Genomic DNA, 22,071 nt, shown 5'->3' with positions numbered 1-22,071 from the left:
GGGTGTATTTTTCCCCAAATAATTATTTTGTACTGAAAAAGTATTAATTACATACTTATTTATTATTTAAGACTAAATAGTAATATATATTAATACTGCATGCATGTTAATTACTTAGTACTAAAAAATTGGCCACAATTGAATATATCATTGCATCTGTAGAAAACTTAAGAGCTCATTTCCTGGCTAACCTCGTAAGCAAAGCCAGGGACTAGGACAGCAATAGGGCATGCATGTGACAAAACATTTTATCTGATAAAAGAATAATTTCTCCCCATTCTTTAATTCAAGTGTGGAAAATGCTTTGCTAAGTAAACTTACATGTCCTTGCCCCCAAACCTTGCAGCTAGTTTTCATTACCACACAGTAGGAATATATAGAGCATGGCAGGAATTAAGCAGGCTTCCCGTTTCATAATCTGCTTTTTCTGCTAATTTGCACTTTGTAGGAAAATAGCTGTGTTCTCTGAAGAGTTGCAAAGTGTATTATTTTGTGTGAATTTTCAAGTGGGGCTCACGTGAGCAAACCACCTTTAAACTTGCGAGTTGTTAGGAAGAAAAGGTACTATTATATTCCATGAAAAATTTTTTGGCTTTTCCTCTAGGAATGACGCCTCGCAATTCTACTGAATCATGAGAAAGCAGAATTTCAAAGCTCTTATTAGCTCTATATTAAACGATCCCAAAATGAGATCAGTGCAAATTGTGCATTTAAGATTTAAAAGAACCCAACATCCAAACCTGCCAGCTCCTCAAATACTGCATGAAAGTCAGGTACGTCAGATGACTTCCTAATGGTGTCCACACTTGTGCACAACTTGTATAGGATGGCTCTGCAACCAGTTGAAAGTTTCCTGCCATATTCTGCAGGTTTGGTCATACACCTTAAATAAGATGACTGTTTTCCCTCTCGTGTTCTTCTCTGCAGGTCAGTCGGTCCATGACCTGTAATACGCACATGCAGAACATGCACACGCGTAGACAGTCCAGGCAAGGTTGAAGCCCCAGGTTTGTTGAAAGCTCTCCAAGCCTCACATGCTTTGTTCCAGGAAAAATAACGTTAAACTGGGAAGAACTGTGAGGTGACACACCGGCTACAGGAATGCTACTCTCGTTTCCAGAAACTGTTCAATGCTCTGGATTTACTTCTTTAGTGATGCAAGCTGAGGGCTTTGCTCATACACATCAGGTTTAATGTGGCTGTAAGACCATGCTCATGTCTTGGCAGCAGCCTGAACTGGATGTATCTAGCACATATCCCACTTGGATCAAGAGCTACAATGGTTAATACGTGCACGCAACTCATTTATGAATGCAATAATTTGGACTACTTGAAAATGTGCTGTTTGAGGCTGCCTTTGATAAAGCTGCCCCTTGGAGAGAAGACGCTTTTGTTACCAGCAAACACAGGTGGCATACATCTAAACTATCACAGAGCCCAAAGAAATTTGGAAGTGCAGTCACACAGACTATTACAACATACTAAACACCATTTGCCACAATCACAATCAAAAGTATTTATAAGAAGATTAACTGGGCTGATTATATAACTATATTTATGTCTGTAAACTGCAATTGGTTTCTTAGTCTTATTTTGCCTTTTATGCTCCATGAAAATACTGCCTTGCATTTTGGTCTTTATGTAAATGAAAAGAAATATACCATATCAGAACATATCCTCTAAGCTTATGGGAAGACTAAGCACAGAATTGCAACTTTGAATTCCACACTAGGGAGAACTGTAGAATTATTTACCTGTCAGCAACTGATCTTTCCCATACAGATTTATGACTCTCTAGCTCTATTTCTGTTTCTTTAAAATTGCATATGACTAATACTAACAGACTCATAAATAAAATACTAGTTACATTTGGAAAATAAAATTTCCAGAGACAAGACTGGCCCATGACTTCTTCAACCAGGAAAAAATAAGGAATGTTCTTCTTGGTTCCTTGAAGCACAACATATTTCTAAATTTGAAACAAATGCTGATGCTGACAATGTTGAGTAACACCCATTTCTGGGTTTTATTTAAATGGCAGAGCAACTGACATGTAAAGTATAATGAAAAGAATGAACCACTAAAGCAAACATATTCCTAACTACAAGGATGATTCAACTTTACTAATATTCTAGGTCTCCTTTATTGAACATATTGCTTCTTATTTATCTTAAATCTGAGCACTACCTTCTACAGATTTATAGCAGATTGGCTGAGATTTCATTTAAAGAAGTTATGTTCTGACTTACTGCTGCAACTCAATATGCGAATAGAATGGTTGGGGTTGGAAGGGACCTTAAATCTTAACCAGTTCCAACCCCCTGCCACAGGCAGCAACACCTTCCTACTAAACCAAGTTGCTCCAGGCCCCTGTGTCCAACCTGGCCTTGAACACTGCCAGGGATGGGGCAGCCACAGCTTTTCTGGGCAATGTGTGCCAGTGTCTCACCACCCTCACATAAGAATATGTTAGCTCATATAGGTAACATGTAATACATATTCTCTACCTGTACAATTAATAGATCTTAGAGCTACAGTTATGCTAATTTAATCTGATTTCAGATGAGACTGTCAGCTGAAACAAGGCAGGCAATTTACCTTTAACCTGCTGTATTTGTCCTATTACTTCTAATTGAATTAGTTGCAATGTGTATTTGTAGGAAAATAAGCTGTGAATCCTCTACCTTCCTCCTCTGTGGATTTTTGAGGTGGCTACTGTCTAACTGTATTTGACCATTGTTTAATTTAATCTGCTAGGTTTTTACCTTTCCTGGATTAAGGACCTCTTTATATTATAACGACCTCTCATCTTTTAGTTTACATCTGTCGTTTAGTGAAGCAGCTGCTTGAATCTCAGGGAGTGGGATTTATTACCACTTCTCCAATTTTACCCCAATCCTTGTTACACTGAAAACAGTTAACTACAAGGAGAAAAATGTGGAGGCATGACAGTAGTTATAGGACTTGTAGATTTTCCCTGGCACAACTTAATATCAAAAACACATGGCATGTTTTCTCTCTGAATGCTTACACTTCGGGTGATGAGCGCATTAAAAAATCAAATTATAAAATTGTCTCATTTTAAGACTGACCAGAGTGGCAAAGAGAAGTCCCTAAACCTCATCTTTTGTACTGGGAGTAGGCTGAGATGCCATGGAGACTGACAAGTGTGTCGGCTTCAATGGTATCTCGGGCCGCTGCAGATGAAGTGCTCGTTGTGAAGTGCTCGTTGTGGTGAAGTGCTTGTACTCTGGGTATGAATGGTGGTGCAAAAGCCATGCTGAACTAACTACAGTTAAATTACTACAGTTTTATTAACTAGCATCATCTGGGAACTTTTCAGCAATAACCAGCACAGAGATGTTACCTCTCCTTCCTCAAACTTCTGCATCTGTTACTAGGCAAACCTCTGCTCTCCTCCCCTGCACAGCTGGGGCTGGGACTTGACATGCTCTGCTTGCTTGTATAACTTCACCAGTATTAACAAAAGAAGATTGTTTGCATAAACATACCACTAGTGCTTTCAGCCAAGAAGGCAACTCTATCTTTTTTTAAGTAACACTTGTAGAGCTCACCTAGCAAATCCTACTAGAGAAAAAGGTAATATTGGTTTTTTTCTCTCCAGAACTCAAAATAATGAGATCTTCTCTGCTAAAAATGACCAAGGCAGAAACATCCTATCAAACGGTCTGTACACTGGGGAAGTAATGCAGACCTGCTTCTTAAGTGCAGCTGGCATGTCAGAAAAGCTCTGTCCCTCTGATCAGGCAGGTGAAGAATATCCATGGGGCTGAAGCTTAGAAAGTGCGAATTTCTGTATGAGTTTCTTTAAAAGTCAGGGAAAAAACTTGGAAAGCCTTACAGCAGTCAAGGAAACTTGGAGCTTACACCAACCCAATAAAGGAGCTTGCCAAAATCACTGCTGTAGTCATTTAGAGTTATGAGTAAATGGACTGAGTCATAGCCAGGAACTGAACCATCGCTTTCTCTTGAGAAAGGTAACTTCTGCAGCAATAAACTCTTTGGGCAAAAAACCAAAACTGTGTGGCATGTGAAGCATTATTTCAGCTACGTATCTCAAAATAATTTGATATTGACGTTGGTCCATGGGTAACCTCATAAATTCAAGTTGTCCCTCACTTCCTAGTTTGATAAGCATAAGCCATGCTAGTAGGAATTAATGAAAACTTTACAGCAATTGTTTGCTAGCTTAAGGAGGGCCTGGGTTCAAGGTCTGAAAAATCAGAAGACAAAAGGCCAGTAACAAAACAATTTGTTCTGTAGAGTGTAACTTAATGATGATAACAAATATGGCAATGAGTACTGCTCTTGCTGTCACTATTTGGAGTCTAGACAAAACTGATTAGATACAAAAACATCAAGATCTTCTGATATCTTGGCAAATAGCAAGGGAATTATTGAGAAGATGAATGATACTGGAGCAGTGCCTAGCCTCAGTTAAAGACCTAATATTTTACAAAGGAAACAGCAAGAGTAATGGAAAAATGTGATTTTGATCACCATACATGAGGCCGTCCAGTCAAATCAGTCTCAGCATTAGCTGTAATCTTACCTTCACAGTAGTGAAGTTGCTGCTTTCCTGGACGTGAACTAAAACGCCGTTCTCGCTCCTTGTCCTGAACTTCACTTCCAAGCGGTCCACGTTTGGGGGTCCTGGGCCAGCGCCTCGAGTGCCGTGCCTCATCATGTATTCTCGCCTCTTGTTTGGGCTCATGTGGTAATCGAGTCGTCCTTTGCCTTCTAGCGATAAGGCAGTGTCTGCAGTAACATCTGGGACAAGGATGGGGAAGTGCTGAGTACGTAGCTCGTTACAGCCATAGCCACCATCTGCCTAATAATGACCATTGTCTTCCAGAGCAGAGACCAAGTTCAGAGCAGGTCATGGGGGAGAGGAGGAGTGAATGGCAGTTTCAGCCCTTCTATTCTCTCGCTTCAACCAGAATGTGTGTTTGAGAGTAGGAGTGTGCTGGTAATTTACTGCTGCTATCAGTCAATAGTAAATTAAAACTCACTAGGGAACAAGTGAGGGAGTAGGGAAAAAAATTTGGCTCCTGCAACTGTAATTCCTTCCCAGGGATGTTACTGTTTCCATTACTGCAAGCAGGGTTTCATGATATATTAAACTCTAAGCTCTTCAAGGCAGAGATAATGACTTTCTATTTGTTATGGCATAAAAAAAAGAATAAAAAATGGCAGAGCATTGACTACCAAATGCTGTTAAAATTATGGTTAAATTCTTTTGTAAACCAGCACAATAAAAGCATATAAATCAGCTAAACAACAATGGGACATGTAAGAAAACAAAGCCCAGTCATTATACTATAACTACATGGAAATAAATCTCTTTGCTCTCCTAGACAATCCTGGATTGATTTACAGAGCTATCCACATGCGAGTTCATAATCCCAGAGTGTAAATGGCTTGCTTTCAATTACATTTACCATATTTTCTTGCCTATAATCTGATGGTCATTTGATAAAAAGCCCTACAGTTCAGAGGAGACAAGAGCACATGCACACAATGCTTATGTGAAAGGAAGGGTTTTTCCCTTACCGTCTTACCTCCCTGTAGCAGACAAATCCGTCCTACAGGATAGCTTTATTTTAGTTACTGATATTATACATTACTGGGAAGCAGTAGTTTTAAATGAGCACAAGTTACCTGAAATGTGATATACGGGCCAGAAAACATAATATATGTGACTTGTTGCTCTTTTTAGCTCATGAGAAGACAATAGCCCATTGTGGACTTCTTCAAAATTATTTAAGAGGCAAGCATGCTGCTTGTTTTCCTGAGCTCACAAAATTCATTATCCCATGACCCTGAAAAGGAACTCTTCATGGCATTTGGCTAAACCAGAGTTTACATTAAAGGGAAAGACAGTAAAATCTCGTCCATACGTTTTTCGCAGTGCTTTCCTGTCAGTCCATCTCTGCAGTGGCACTGCTGCCATGACCAGTGATCAACACAGGTGCCACCATGCTGGCAGGGGCTGGTTGTACAAGCACCTTCTAGTCTGGGACACCTGAAACAAAACAAAAACGTAGATGCTGAAGAATGTATGCACAAGTAAGTGGAGCAAATGCACTGAGAAGCATCCTGTGTTTGAACTATACCCCCTTTTTTCCCCCCAGATACGCAAAAATGGAGAGGCTCTTCTCCACAGACAGCTCATGTTTCTAAACAGATCCCGATTTTCAGTGACAAGTTATAACAGTCTTTTGAAAGAGAAATAAATTCAGAGACAATGAAGTTCCTATTTCCTGTTCCACAAGAGAAGAAGAAAGTCTTTTAGGTGCTTTTTACACTGCATTCCCCCAGGGACTTTATATCACAATGAACAGCACAAACTTAGGGGTTGGAAGAGGGGCTAGCAAATTTGGATGGAAGACTGACATTGTTGCTACAACTTGTGACTTCAGATACCGAGATATAAAACTAACCGAATCAGATGGTTCATCATTTCTGAAAGACTGCTTGGAGGATATGAGGGAAATTCAGCGACACTTGAGAGGCAAAGTGGTACAACAGACATTGCGGATTAAAAAGAAGTAAGAGGGAGTAGAGGGTTAACAAACAGTATGAGTATAGTCAAAGCCAGGTGGAATTTATAAAGAAACTCAGTAACAAGGCTACTCTATTTCAGCCTGCAAAGCACCATTAATAATAATTGGCAATAGAAATATAATGATAATGCTTTTTTGAAGCCTCTGTAATATTTTGTGAACCTTTCAGCCAAATTCACTTTCTTCCTACATTTTTCTCACTTTACAATAAATTCTCCAGTAAATTTTTAAATAAGAAATAACTGACGATGTCTGAATGGAACACTATCTGACTTTCATGACAGCTTCCCTTATTGCAAATGCGGTCCATTCGATACCATATATAGCAGACATACTGATCTAAGATTCCTTGAGCTGCCAAAGCCTGGCTGGGCTCCAAGGGACGTCCATTGACTGCAAACTCCATTATGCAGCCCACAAAATCATGGCTTTCCACCTGTCCTCTCCTTTGAAGGATGGGCTCTATAGACCTGATGCCACCAACAGTAACCCGATTTGGTTGTACATCGAGAGTCCTATAAAAGAGGCAGAAAAACAATTTATCAGCATCAGACATTAAGATAGCAGTGACAACACAGGAACTGTAACCATCAGCTATGGTATGCAGCTAAAATTCCTCCTCCAAATTTGTATCTTACATTTAGAAAGGGAGACAGATCAGTAGTGCTGGAACTAACAGTTTTAATGGGTATGACTCTAAATTTCCACTCAGTTATCACATGTCAAAATTTCTATTCACTTGACTGAGTAGTGTGCTTGAAATCATAATGAACAAAGTTTTTTCTCAATTACTGTTAAATTGTAGATGATATTAACATAGCTGGAAGATGGATTCATTATTTTACAAAGATGTAACACCTTTGTAAGTGAGGATATTACGTGTCACAGGGAATACGATTGTGATTATTGTAAGAAATTAGCCAAAGTGATTTGGACTGAAGCTGTTGTTATCTCCAAAGAGGACCTAAAGATGAAACAGAAGGGCTTAGTAAGGGTAAACAAAAGAAATAAGGGGTTTTTCTCTGTACTGGCCAATGTTTAAGAAATGAAAACTGTAAAAGATGGCAACAGGAAATGACTCAAAACAATGTCAAAATAATTACTAATTATTATTATTATTTAAGAAAGCAGTAATCAGGTGATGTTATGTCTCACACCTTTATAAGAAATGAGAGGTGCAGTTTAAATAAATAAACAAACACACACAGGACCCCAAATCATTAGGCAATAAATCTTATCCCTGTTGACACCACAGTGCAGACTACCCATGGCCATACATTTCTTGTGTGCCACATGAGCCTGGGGACAGACATGGAGTCAAGAACTGGGGATTTCTGAATAAACTCCATGCAGAAATGTAGCCTAAGTTAGCAAGTACCAGTACACGTAGAAAATTCATTTTGCTTCTGCAAAGATGGGAGGAAATAACACTTGGGATGCTTGCCTTTGCATGCGTCTGACAGAGAGCAGCTGAGGTATCAATCCCTTGCTTGGGGCTGGGCTTAAGGGCATGTCGTCATGACTCCAAATTTCTCTGGCTTTAGAGGGCGATTTCTTTTAAACTTTACTCAAAAAACTCCCCCACAAAATGAAGAATTATTTACCAGTCAGTAGAAACTGCAACGTTGCTAACAGTGCAGTAGCCTGGCTCCTGATCCTCAGAGCAGGAATCCACCGTCAGTGACGCTGCCTACAAAAGCCACACACACAGATATGCTGAATATTACAAGGCTGCAATCGCCAACCACGTTAACTGATTAAATATATTATATCAAGAACTTGACTAGAATGGAGCACTTGTGTGTTACTGTCACTCAGGATTGCAGGGTGCTTCAGAGCCACTGCTCAACCCCAATCTGCATCAACATAGTGAACACCAAGATGTGGATATCAGCAGAGAGTGAGCTAATTGGCTACTTCATACAGAGAATCGGGTAAACACAAACTTTTCAGATTTGGGTACGGTTTCTTTCATGTTTGCTTGCTTTCCTCCTTGAAATGGCATTATTTTGGCTTGTACTGTATCTTAATCTTGATCTAAACAGAGAGCTGATCCCTCCAAACACAAAGGGCATCCCTTCAGGGACTTGACCATGACATTAAACACATTGTTTGAACTTGATAAAAAGCATGTTACAAAAGCTGGCAGTACAAACACTGAGATTTCTAGCTAAAAATAATAACCAACCACTCAATAATATTCCAAGAGTAACCAAGTGGACCTGATTAAGGTAACCCTTAGGCTGATGTGTCATGAGGGATGTTTGTTGGCATTAACAATGGTGGAAAAATAAGGATACCTACAGTGGGACCAATCTGATGTTCAGAGAAGTTCCAGGCATCACCAGCACTTCCTCTTTATTATTACCCCCAAGCTATCAAGTCCCAGACAATGGGCTCCCTCATTACCCATCTCAGCCATTCACACTAAAGTGAATCATGGCACTTTTATTTGTAAGTTCCAAAAGTCTAACCAAAGCTTTCACTAAAATCACGAAATAATTCTTGCTGATTTAAAAAGGAGCTTTTATTTTATTCCTTATTTAGCCATGAATTTTCCCCACAGAGATTTATTAATAACAGATGCACCGGGAAAAAAAAACCCCAACAAACGAACCCAAAACTAAACCCGCTGAAGGTTTTGTCCTTAAAACAACTTCTCAGAAAAATAAACATAATCTCCCAATCGTACATATCAGCTTCTCATGTTCCAACCAAACGTGTGGTACTGTTTTGCAGCAAATTTAAATCCAATGTCACTTTTAAAAGTGCCTTGGTTTATATTTTGATTTAGCTGACTCTATTGGAGCTGAGCAAACAGCACCAGCTATCAGTCCATCATTACTCTGCAACGGCTTTTCTTCCTGCCTGCAACTAAGTTCACCAACAGCATCCTATTGAAATCCCTGTAGATTGTCCACATCCATTCCAAATACATACTGTGAGCTGACACGTTGTATTGACCAAATAAATTCATAGCTCTTAGACCTAAATCATGCCCTACAGCACACCCAAATTGTTCAATTGGCTGTTTTAATGAAAGCTTATCTTGAATTTCTTTCCATAAATAATGAGCAAACTGCTTCTCCTGAGAAACATCAGTCTGCAGTTCCAAAGCAGATTGTAGCCCTGTATAAATGAAACAATTCATAGAAAGACTAATAAGCTGGCTGGTCTGTATGCCATCACATGCATACATATTTTCCTTCAGAATATCAACAACAAAAAATGAAACGAGTTTTTTGTTCTTAGCTCAATCATTGTAATCTCCTTAACTTACATTGCTATGCACTGTGAAAGCCAAGCTCCAACCCCAGCTCAAGGGCTAGATATTTGAGAGTATGTTTTCCTTGGACCAGAGTTCATACAATTTATTTTCTAATGTTAGTCAAATGTTCCTGCTTGTTACTTAAGCATTACTCTACGGTTACCTTGCTGCATTATGAGACTTCTATCCTGTCATTCTGCAATAGCTCAGGACTGACAACTTAATGATTTTACCAGTTTCCGATAAAATCCCACTGTGCTGTAGGAAATGACAGATTTGGAATCCTGAAGGGGGGCTATTTTATACAGTTCTGGACACCTGGGAGACGTTTTTCCTGCAGCAGAAATATCTAAGACAAAGGTGATTCTTTTCACATACTGTGTTTGTAAACAGCTGACATTACTGAGAAGGTTTAAATGTTTAAAAACCAAAATCACACAAAGGTATAGGTTGTCGTAAGTGTTCCCTTTCAGACAGAAGCATTCATAACTCACTTTTTCTGTTAATAGCCCTTTTTGTGTTATCTCTCCTTCTGTAGTCTAGCCCTCTGGCACATCTACAAGTAAAACATTTTATTGCTCAATATTTTTCTTAAGTGTATTTCATTTATTTGTTGTAATGTTACATGTGTGCTCCTATACTTAGCCATTTAAAGCTTATTGATAGAAATATCACCCTAATTTAGTTGCTAAAACGGGAACTTGGTACCTTTCAAGATTTAGGCTTTCCGTTGGAAGCTGTGATGCAAATTATGAAGTATCTGCGTTAAGTCATGACTCAACACACAATTATCCTTCATCTTATTTGGATATATAACTACTGCAAACACACACAAATTGGATTTGCTAATCCATCTGTACACTAAACCATCCACCTTTAACGAATGGGGAAATCAGGTCTCGCGCCACACAACTGAAACGCAGTTTCAGGCTCAAGACTCTCTAAGAGAGAAGAAAAAAAGCACCAGGTCAGGAGACAATCCTGGTCCTACGAAGAACCACAGACCATAAGGTAATACATTCCTTTGCTGCTCCCAGGACATTTGTGCCTATGGATGTCTCACCCTGCATCTGAAGCTCTTGAGCAGACCAGCTTAAGAATACAAAAGGGCTGTATCCCAGCAGCACTGCCCTCTGTGGCAGCTCACAATGTGCAATCTCTACAGGGACTCAGGGGGAGCCACGCTGGGTAGAACAGTTTATTCTTTTATTCCCTACATCACTTCTGGCTTCCAATATATAAAACAAAATGTAGAGCCTCAGCCATATATTATTCTTAAATGACTTCAATATCAAACATGGGAAGAATATGGGATTCCACGTATGCTGGCCATTTCTGCCTGAGAAAGGAGCTGTTGGGCAATAGTTACTGATTATGGATGGCAAATAGATTTTGTTTCATTTCTAACTCAAACACTGTGGAGTCAAAAAGCTTGGCTTGAACTCAAAGAGCATTTGGTTTATGTTCTTCTTTGGAAATATTATTAAAAAATGAGAGAAGAGGAATAGAAAACATTTACTGGAAAGAAAATGAAGGCAGGAGAGGGGTCAGAGTAACAGGCATATGGCAATCAGTTGTCCCAGTCCAGTTTTTGGTAGAAATCCTACCCTCAGATGCTTTCTGGGGGACAAAATAACTTCCCTCCTTCCCCCCAAAACACCCTCTTAATGTAGCACATTCGAATTTTTACATGTATGTTACAGAGATAAAAAAGGCCTCCAGTCTGACAAGATTGGTAAAATCTCTGAATTACCTCAAGGAATCTAAATTGTTAAATTTGTCTGTTTCTATTTTCCAAACGTTGAGAAAAATTATTTTGAGGCTCTTAGCCTTAATTAGCCCTCCCTAATAATCATCTCTGTAATCTGCATCAGTTAATTAGCCTCATGTGCAGTAATTTATTTAATTACTTACTCCTGCTTCTCATTTTTCACATTTAGAGTACATGGCATTGCATATGGTTTTCTAATTATTCTTTATCATCATCATACTAAACAAACCATTATAGTCCTTTGAGTCAGTTGGAGCAAGACAGAAACGAGGAGGCTTTTGCCAAAGTTGGAGGTTCTGCTAGCAAACACAACTTCACTAATTTTATGATCCTTTGAGTTCATATGGAAGCCAAAGTGATTTGGCCTAAGAACTTGTCTTACATTCAATCTTCTCATTTTAGTATTTCTTACCATTCCAGCCCTTCGGGCAATCACTGTGTGAAACTGTCCATCAGACACCTTCTTAGTTGTGGTAAGCTTGTATGTGCCACTGCCAAGATTGTAGGAGAATCTCAGCCTCCCTTCTGCTATTTCCAGAGCCAGAAATTCTGCCCTCTCTCCGGTTTGGTTATCGTAGTTATACAACATTAAAGCATTACTCTTTATAGTGGCAAACTTTATATAGATGTAATTATTGTTTGGATCCATACTGGGAAACTCCATATAGGACAACTCTTCAAATCCGTAGCTGTTCAGTTCACAGTGATTCCCAAAAACACCTGCAAAATGGCAAGAAAAATCTGATGTCAGATAGTTTTTCCCTTGCTGTGCATTCTCCTAGAAACAAAGCACTGATGCGCTCTAGACATGGACGTGACACACAGGCTCTCTGCGAAACTTCTAATGTATTATTAAAAACACACAACTTGAACAGAAGAATCCTACTATCCACAGGTGAGTGTTGAAGTACGTATATTTAAACTTAAAACTTTAGTTACAGATAGGGCTGTTAGTTATTATCAGGCACTTATTAATCCAGTTATGGAAACAAATTTGCAACTTGATCTTATTTTTCTCTTTTTAGTGTTACGTGAACCGTTTCTCAATCAGCGGTTCATTATTTGTACTATGATACAAGCATACATGCGGCTAAAACATTATGCCTTGCTGTGTTTTGATTGATTTGAATATTTTGGTGCATTCTACATATTTCTTTTCAGATCTCTGTCACATAATTTCCTGCAACTTTTTTTTACTGCAGTGGCAATGAGAAAAAACTTCAGACTTAATTTATGACTATTAGTTACAGTTACAGTGTACTATATAGGAAATGAATAAACTCCGAGGAAACATAAAACAAAGGAAATAAAACAGAATAAAGAAGTTATTCCACATGTTAGTAGAAAACCATATGCAGAGGTAGTTGCAAGCGTGTATTAGAGACCATATTTTTGTGTGAGGCTTTTCAGCAGCCTTAGAACATTTTAGATGATTTCTCAGGTTTATCTGGTTTTTGATTAATCTGTTGCATTTACTTTCTCGCTTTTCCATATGAACAATGACAAATCTGCATTCAGAACCAATCTTGCTGCAATTATATCACGACACCTTAAAATATCTGCATTGTTTTATGTCTTTATTGGGTTCATTCCACAAACCAAATTTGGGATAATTAAATTCTAATAATCTAATTATTTTGGCAGTACTATATGCTTTTCTGACTCTTGGAACAGTACTCTGGTTTTGGAACTTAGAACTTTATTCATATACGATAAATGAAATGGTCAAGTACTGGTGTGGGCTAGCAAAACTGTTCTGATTCAGTCAGGTTCTCTTAACCAAATCTACTAGATATAGAAGTGCCAATATCTAATGTGGTACTCCTCACTTGCAGAAAAATGTGGGTGCCCTCCAATTCTTGCTTTACAGATATTTTGGCAAATTACTCATATTTCTCAAAAGAAAATCAAGTCCTCTCTGTTAAATATCATCCCAAAGTCTCTTTTTCTAGTATAACATGATGACTTCCTTGCACTTTGATGCAAGAATACTGATGTTATTTACAGCGACCTCACTCCTCAGCTCTCCTAAAAGCATCTGTTATTAGGCAGGAAAGCCAAGCACTGCTCTGAGCTCTCGGTGTGGCCCCCCAGCAGCCACAGTGACCCTCTTCCACTGCCTCATTCTTCCATCTCCTGCCACGCTGGCAGAAATATTGGCTTCTCCCTCTTGCAGCCGGGAAAAACAGAAAACATGGGGCCAGGAGATGACCAACATCTGCCCACCTGTCTATATGGGATCTATACAGACACCCACCGGTTTTATGCAGATAAAAATAGAGATTTGAGAAACATTAATAGGGAATGGGAAGATGGAGCAGAGGGGAGAAGTGTACTCACCGAAGGGACAGTGGCAGTAATATCCCTCCACCCCACTTTGGCAGGATCCACCATTGAAACAGGGGTTGCACTCACAGTAATTGACAGTGGAGTCGCACGTCTTCCCTGCGATTAGGGAATAAGAGCAATTTCCAGGTCAGAGTATTCAGGTCGATAGGAAAGTCAGGCTGGTATTTAGGTAATGAGCTTATGAACCAATGATGAATGCACAGCCAGGAGGGAGGGTGCAGGAACCCACTGCGGCTGTGGGATAGAGAGAGAAACACAGGCACGATGCTGGGCTGCTCCCAGCACTGACACAGCCATCATGCATGGCCCAGAGAAATTAATTCTGCTTTTCAAGTGTCTCATGGTAATTAATTTGGTTTTTAATTGGATTTTTTATTATTATTAACTGGTGTCTGTAAAAGAACATGAAATGAAAGGAGACACTGAACTAAAAAAAACGAAGTATGTTTTTTCCCCTCTATTGAATGCAATGTACTTATTAGCATGACAGAGAAACAGAGAGCCCTTGCTGGACCATGTATGAACATGGCATGCTGAACACAGGCTGCTATTGTACATTATATGATTTTCTTATTTTTCCTCATCCATTACAGCCTCCTTCCTGACTCAGAGGGACACCAGTCCTCTGGAGCTAAAACAAGTTACCCTGGATACAGCCCTTTTCTAAGCAGACATTGTCACATGTGGTAAATATTATTCATCAGAGAATAAACTGAAATAACTTCAGTGATTATTCACTTCAACAAGGAAGAGAACCAGGAAAAAAAGTGAAGATTTTAACAGATGCTGAATACCATAAAGGGGATTCTTTGTATGAATCTAAAATTTTCTTTGTATGGAAACATTAAGTACAGAAGCATTGCTCTTCACTTCGAAGTTTTCCATTGCCTAGCTTTTATCAGTTTTAGCAACACTTCTCCTATACACCACCCCTGGAACCTGCCTTCCTTTCTTCTGCCAGCAGTGCCTGCCTTTGCTGCCTGCTCAGCAAAAACATGGAATTATCATGAAGTTTATCCCTCATGTTTCTCCGCAAAACCTGGCAAAATCAGCCACACTCTTCCAGACCTCTCCTTGAACTTCATCTAGGCTGGGATATATACGCATGGCAATGGCTAATACTGCCTTAATACTTCTTACTGCACTGATAATGAATTATTGTATTCCTCACACCATAGAATATATATTTACAAGTAAAACATGAGCTTGTATAAGGGGTGTCCATTCTTATATATCACACACATAATTCTTACATCTTACATGACAGCAGTGCACATTAACACTACTAGCTTTTTCAGAATGTCACAACTTTGGTCACCTAATTAAGGATACCTCTTCTTTTTTCTCCCTCCCTCTATTTTTCCGTTTAACCTAAAGAAGTTTGCAGGCAGTTCTGTGTGAGCAGCAGCCCTCCATGTGCAACTGCAAGCAGGATGGAAACAGAGCACTGGAGGATTCCTGTGGTTAATACATAACTTGTAGATTCATCATAAATCCAGGAAACATTTCCAGTGTCTGAATCTAATTATACTTCGGGGGTATTTATTTATATTTTATTCTCTAATGGGCATGACTGAAGGATGAGCTAACTTTTTATCTTACATTTTGCTCTTTGTTTCAATATTGCAGTACATAGTACAGTTCTGTTACTGAGGAGAACATGTAAGCAAGAGTGAGGCAGAGATGCTCAAAATAGCTCACTGATGATTCTGAGTTTACACAAAAATCAATGTAGCTAATAAGGCTTACTCATTTTCTTTGCAATCTAATCTAACTACTCTTCTTTTTCTCAGCTAACATTAAAGCTGGCATATTTGCTGAGCCAGCAACAGAATATGGATTGTTTATCTTAGCTGCACATATTTTAACCAGTGCATAACAACATCTTCTTCTTTAACAATTGTTTGAATAATTCATGAAGCTAATAAAATTGTGTTTAGAATCACAGAAGTTTATTTTGGAAGGGACCTTTAAAGGTCATCTAGTCCAACACCCTGCAATGAGCAGGGTCATCATTCAACCCGAGGTTAGTTGCTCAAAGCCCCATCCAACCCGACCTTGAATGTCTCCAGGGATGGGGCATCTGCCAACTCTCTGGGCAACCTGTACCAGTGTCACACCACCCTCACTGTAAAAAAATTATTCCTTATATTTAGTTGTAATCTCCCCTCTTTCAGTTTAAAGCCATTACCCATTGTCCTATCTCAACATTAGAAAAAATATTGTTTCCTGAGTAGAGATTTTACACAATTACCAGCTATTTTGAAGTTCTCTCTTGCCCAGATAAAACAAATCATTCAAAGAACCTTACTGTATGGAAGACAATAAGAAACTCTTTGCCACTATGCACAAAAGCATCCTCACCTGAACCCAAGTGCTCCGTTTTACTGCTTTCCAGAAAGATAAAGTTGAAAGATTTGGGGTATTCATTTTTGTGTCAGAAAGATCTTTTTTCTGAAGACTATGAAAATTAGAGTAATGCTGGATAACTTATAACAGACAGCATTCAGCATTCATCACCTCAAGCTGATATCACCACATGCAGGGGCTTATGCAAAAATCTAACTTCCTGATAAATTTTTCCTTTCTAATAGAAAAATATAACAGGAACAGCTACCAGCTGAATGCTCTTGGGTTAGATTTCAGCTGATTTGAGAGTTTCAGGTTTTCTGTGTTCATCTTTTAAAGTGGTTGTTCTAATATTTTAATCTTGCATTTGAAACCATTTCACAAACCTACATTCCTTCATCTTAACGAGTCCTGGAAAACAGGAAACAAAGGGTTCAAAGGAAGGGCAGACAACTTTATATACTTTATACAATAAAGTATATTCCCTCCAGAAAGTTATTATTTTAAAACCAATACCTGATCATCATTAAGAGATGTAATTATAACAGACTGTTTAAACCCTAATGATGTTGCTCTGGGGTAATCAGTCGTTAAAATCCTATTCAGTGAAAAGAAGTGCATTACCTTTACAGTATGATGAAGTGAAATGCAGCTGACAAAACATAATAAATCAAGGAAAAGTAAGACTCTCAGTTTTCAGGTAGGCCATTATAAAGGTCTACATGTACTCTAATTTACTGTGAACAGAGAGTCTGTCTCAGAAAACACTAATTTCTACTTTTATGCAGCACCATGTAAATATTAGTTTAACACTGAGCACGCAAGCTCAATTATAAGCCTGTATTTTCATTCCAAGAGAAGCAGCAAAGCTATGAACATGGTAAACGGAATTAGAAATGTACCATTTTGGACGTCTCTTCTTTCTTTCTCTTTATTTTTTTTTTCTTCTGAGGCACTGAAGGTTTGTATTCATAAGGAAACAAGCATTTTTTCTTTACATTCACTACGACTATCTTTAATCATATATGAATCAGGATAAAACGCCCAAGCAGCTGTGTTCTCTTTCTGTTGGCAGTATAATGACATAATAGTCCCCATGTCAAGTATTCTCAAACAATCTGTATTCTGACATTTGTTTGCAGAACCTACCAAATATTACATTTGCAGAATTTAAAATACGCCTTTGCAGACATAAAATGTCTAAATATACTGAATATTTACTGTGATCTTATCTCATAAGTTCTGCTGATAATCAGCTCTGAAGATATTTTGGTTTTTAATTACATACTTTGGTGCCATTTGTTTTCTGTTTTGATAATTAACCTTCAGACACTTCAGTAATTCTTGATTCTGCAACGGCCAACCGATTAAAAAAGATCTAACCCCCACATAGAAACATCTGCCTCAGTGGTAGTCTATTTTAAACTTATTTGTGTTGACAAGGAGTTTAAGAAAGCTCATATCAGATGCCACATTTAATTCATGGCATGAAAGCAGTCAAACACTTCAAGCTGTAAGTCTCTCATTACGTTATCTTAGTTAAAACATTCTTTTTTCAAGCTTGTCACATGTAGAACTTGAGTTTTAGCTAACATGAGGGCTGAACATTAAGATATGAGCTTTAATACCAGAAAAAATAAGCTGGATGTTTTTTTAATGTTTCAAATTAGAGGCCAGAGGCATACACTATAGTATGTTGTTAGAGCTAATGAAGTGTTTTGCTTCGTTGCAACAGCAAACATATGCCAAAGTAATCTCTGGTGCTAATGACCTAGAGAGTTACAGGGGATAGGTGCCCTAGAATTATTTGCCGTGCTTCTGGCAAAATAATTTGATGTACTAATACAACATGAAATAAAATCCTGGATTGGTAACTTAATTAGAACTGCTTGTCAATTAACCGCAATTGCTCCTGACCTGAGGCTCAGTAGCGCATTTGTGAGGTCCACACGAAAGATCACATCGGTATACTTTTGTATCAACACTGAGCACACATCTACTGCTGTAGCTGTGCTTTAAATGAAGTAGTTAAAACAAAGCTTTATCTTGATTAACCTTCTGCTTTGGAATGAAGTGTATCGTATCTCCTGTCCTAATCTGGCTGAAGAAAAAATAGATAAATAAAAAGAATAATCAACCTCCTGGTCACTCCACTGGTTACAAATGAGTTTTGGTGGCAGTGGTGACAAGACAGAATACCCACCCTGCTCTAAGGAGAGAAAGCCTTACCTAATCTTTTCTGGTGAGATTTTTTTATGACATCTGTAAAAAGTGGCCATAAGCAATGGCTGCGATTGTTCAAACCTTCCTTGAATATTCATGACAGAAGCAAATATCAGCCTGCTTTTCTAGGGATAAAATACTGCTATGTTTGAAAGCATAGTAAATATTAGAGAAAAAACTACTCAGAAGAGGTGGAAATACTGCAGCTATTTCTGTCGTTAATGGAAAAACAATTACAAATGGACAAAATACGTAACAGAGATGCCTGATCATTTTGCCTGAATTCTGCTTTTCCCCATATCCTTCATCTGTTTTCTGTCTTGTATGACTCTAAGTAATTGGGGGCAGAGGCCAATTTTCTTGCTTGGCACACTCCTAGCAGACTTGAAATGCAGAACAATGAAAAGACCAGAAAAATCATACTCGAGCATTGGAAATGGGTTCTACATATTTAATAAATTAAAATAGTTCTTGCAAAAATCTTTCTGTCCTAATGCAAGTCAGGTAAGTGAGATTTGCCTGAGGACAGAACTAAAATAAACTAATACTGTGGGCACCTGGTCTTCTGAGTTTTCATAACTACAAATACCTCATTTTGCATGACCTCTTCACTTACGGGGATGCTCATATTCAGACAATCTTGCTACAAAGGCAAGTTTCTGCCCTCTTTACATCTGTTCTGGACTGTAAGATCCAGAGAAGTAAAAGCATACCTGTATACCCAGTCTTACAAACGCAGTTGAAGCTTCCTGGGAAGTTCTGGCAGGCGGCACCGTTTTTGCACGGGTTGGAAAGGCACTCATTGACATCCCTCTCACAGGCCATGCCAGTGAAGCCCTCGGGGCAACTGCATGAGAAGCCCCCCACCAAGTTGTGGCAAGTGCCGTCGTTGTGGCAGGGGGAAGGGAGGCACTCGTCGATGTCCGTCTCGCACAAGCTCCCATCGTACCCTGGCATGCACCGGCACACGAAGGGCCGGAGGGGCTCGTTGGCCACAATGATGACAGGGACACTCTCATGGCTCTTCAGAGCTGGGCTCACTGCCAACCTCCTCAGGCAGCTCCCTCCGTTCTGGCAGGGGTTCTGCAGGCACCAGTCATGGTCCACAGCCTCGATCCGCACCCCGCTCTGACGGAAGAGGACATCCTTGATGCTCTCGAAGAAGGTGGCCACGCCGCTGGGATTCACGTACTGGTTGTTGCCGCGTTTGACGGCTGCCATCAGGAAGGTGTGGTTGCTCTCCTCATACAGCCCATAGAGCTGGATGGCGGTGCCCAGCCCCGTCAGCTGGGAGCTGGCGATGCGCAAGAATTGGAGATAGTGGTTTGTCAGGAAGTCCCACATGCTGTGGGCGCTCAGCCGGAGGAGGATGCTGTTGTCAATGGTGGCGTTGCCAAAGCCCGTGAAGAAGATCCGGATGCTGCTGGTAACGGCACTGTGCAGCCCGTCGTTGCTGAGGACAGCCAGGTCAAACGTGCCATCTGTGGACCTTGCCTGTGAGTGCAGCTCACAGGTACCCCCAGGAATGCTGAAGAGGCTGGTGACTCCTGAGGTGAGGGAGCACTGGAAGCTGTCTAGCACATCTGGATCCTGAGGCTTTACGTTGCCCAAAATTCCACCTGGGAAGAGGTTGCCATAATAGTGAACAAAGATTTCTACTGTTCTGGGCTGAGATGGGTTGTCGTTTTGGTCTATTACCTTGATCTGCACGGTTCCTGTGGAAGACATCTGAGGAATGCCAGAGTCTCTTGTAATCACCGACAGGTAGAAATCACTGATTTGCTCTCTGTCAATCTCCCTAGTGGTTGTCAGCACACCAGTGGTGCTAAGGCTGAAGTAGCTGGTTGCAGGGCCAGTGCTGAGCAAGTAATACGTAAAGGGACCTTGGTTTGGTGGGAGATCAGGATCTGATGACTGAAGCGTCATCACCAGAGTTCCTGCACGGTTATTCTCCATGACTTCTCCTTGGCTGGTGGACAAGGTAGGACCATTGTCATTGATATCTTCCAAAGTTACCAATAAAGAGGCACTTCCTGTAGCAGACGGTGTTCCCGAATCGATGGCTAGCACTGACAGGTTGTACACAGGCAACGTTTCTCGATCCAGCTCTGCAGTGACCGTCACCTGTCCTGTCTGGGGGTTGATGGAAAAGGCGCTGTTGTCATTGCCAGACCCAATGAAATAGGAAAACCTGCTCCAGCTAGGGACAGAGTCCGAATCAAAGGCACTCACAAACGTGACGTGGGTGCCTGGAGGAACACCCTCACTGATTCGTATATTGTAGGCTCCTAAGGTAAAAACAGGAGGATCGTTGGCATCCAGTATAGTGATATTAACAGTTACTTCATCTATATCCGCACCACGAATGCTCCCCAAATTTTTTGCAAGAACTTTCAAAGAGATTCGTTCTTCTTTTTCTCTGTCGAGAGGTCCTGAAACACAGATCTGACCACTTTTCTCATCGATTTGGAAGCCCTTCTTTCTGCTGCTGCCAAAGATAAGGTAGTGGACTTCTCCATCAGTTCCCATGTCACGATCACTTGCAAAAACTTCACCTACAACAGTACCTTTGGAGGCTGCCTCAGAAACCTCAAAATAATAAAGCTTGGACACAAACCGGGGAACATACTCGTTTGTCCCTTCTAACTGGATGTTGACACTAGCAAAGCTGCATCTTTCCTCATCGGGAACATTAAAAGCCTTTACTGTTAAATGGTAACTTTGCTTTGTTTCATAATCTAAAAATCCCTGGGTGGTGATCGTTCCTGTATTGGGGTCAATGACAAAGAGGTCACTATCCGAGGACTGAATAGCATATGCAATCACAGCGTTAGATCCAGAGTCAGCATCAGTGGCATTTAAACAAATAACAGTTGTCCCGCTGGGGGCATTTTCTAACACGTTGGGAAAGTAGTCCTCAGGGCTGAATGCTGGAGAATTATCATTCACGTCAATTACATTAACGGTGACACTGCAGTAGCCTGTTCTGGATACCCATCCGCCATCCGTGGCAGTAACAACTAGCTCGTGCTTTTGGCATAGCTCAAAATCAAGTGGTTTTGCTAGCGTCAGTGTACCGGTAGTTGTGTTAATAGCAAAGATGCCAGCCTCATTTCCAGAGGAAATATTGTATCTGATTAACCCGTTCATAGCTGCATCTCTGTCTCGGGCTGAAACCATCCTGACCACTGTTCCAACAGAGTGACTCTCTGGGATAGTAACACTCATGCGGCTTTGAGAAAACTCGGGTGTATGATAATTTTCCTCTGTGACCACTATTTCAACAGCCACCTCGGATGAGAGGGGAGGATTACCTTTATCCTTTGCTTCCACTTTAAACAGGAAGTTTTTGTTCAAATCGGCCATTAGCGAAGATGACACAGAAATCCAGCCTGTACTCCTGTCCAGTCGGAATTTATTGGTTTTGCTCTCGTCAGAGATAAAGTACTCCACTTCAGAATTCAAGCCAAAGTCTTTGTCATCCACTGCGGTAACTTTAATTAAGTTTGTGCCAATCCTCACAG

General features: G+C 40.0%; 1 protein-coding gene across 1 annotated transcript in view; it reads right to left on the bottom strand.

The window, feature by feature from the left end:
* The window catches only part of LOC104408328 (protocadherin Fat 4-like), a gene marked incomplete at both ends in the record, with an annotated part of 58,108 nt that overhangs the window by 5,996 nt on the left and 30,041 nt on the right, over nt 1-22,071 (bottom strand). Inside the window, 7 exon segments of the mRNA XM_010017888.1 lie at nt 4,574-4,791; nt 5,922-6,046; nt 6,923-7,102; nt 8,192-8,277; nt 12,039-12,346; nt 13,967-14,071; nt 19,261-22,071. The exon segment at nt 19,261-22,071 is cut by the window's right edge and continues 1,551 nt beyond it. Coding sequence (XP_010016190.1) covers nt 4,574-4,791; nt 5,922-6,046; nt 6,923-7,102; nt 8,192-8,277; nt 12,039-12,346; nt 13,967-14,071; nt 19,261-22,071 — 3,833 coding nt within the window.

The sequence above is a fragment of the Nestor notabilis genome, unplaced genomic scaffold (genome assembly GCF_000696875.1).
Source record: "Nestor notabilis isolate BGI_N333 unplaced genomic scaffold, ASM69687v1 scaffold24477, whole genome shotgun sequence".
Classification (NCBI taxonomy): domain Eukaryota; kingdom Metazoa; phylum Chordata; class Aves; order Psittaciformes; family Psittacidae; genus Nestor; species Nestor notabilis.
Note: the sequence above shows the minus strand (reverse complement) of the source record. Positions and strands in the feature narration are given on the sequence as shown.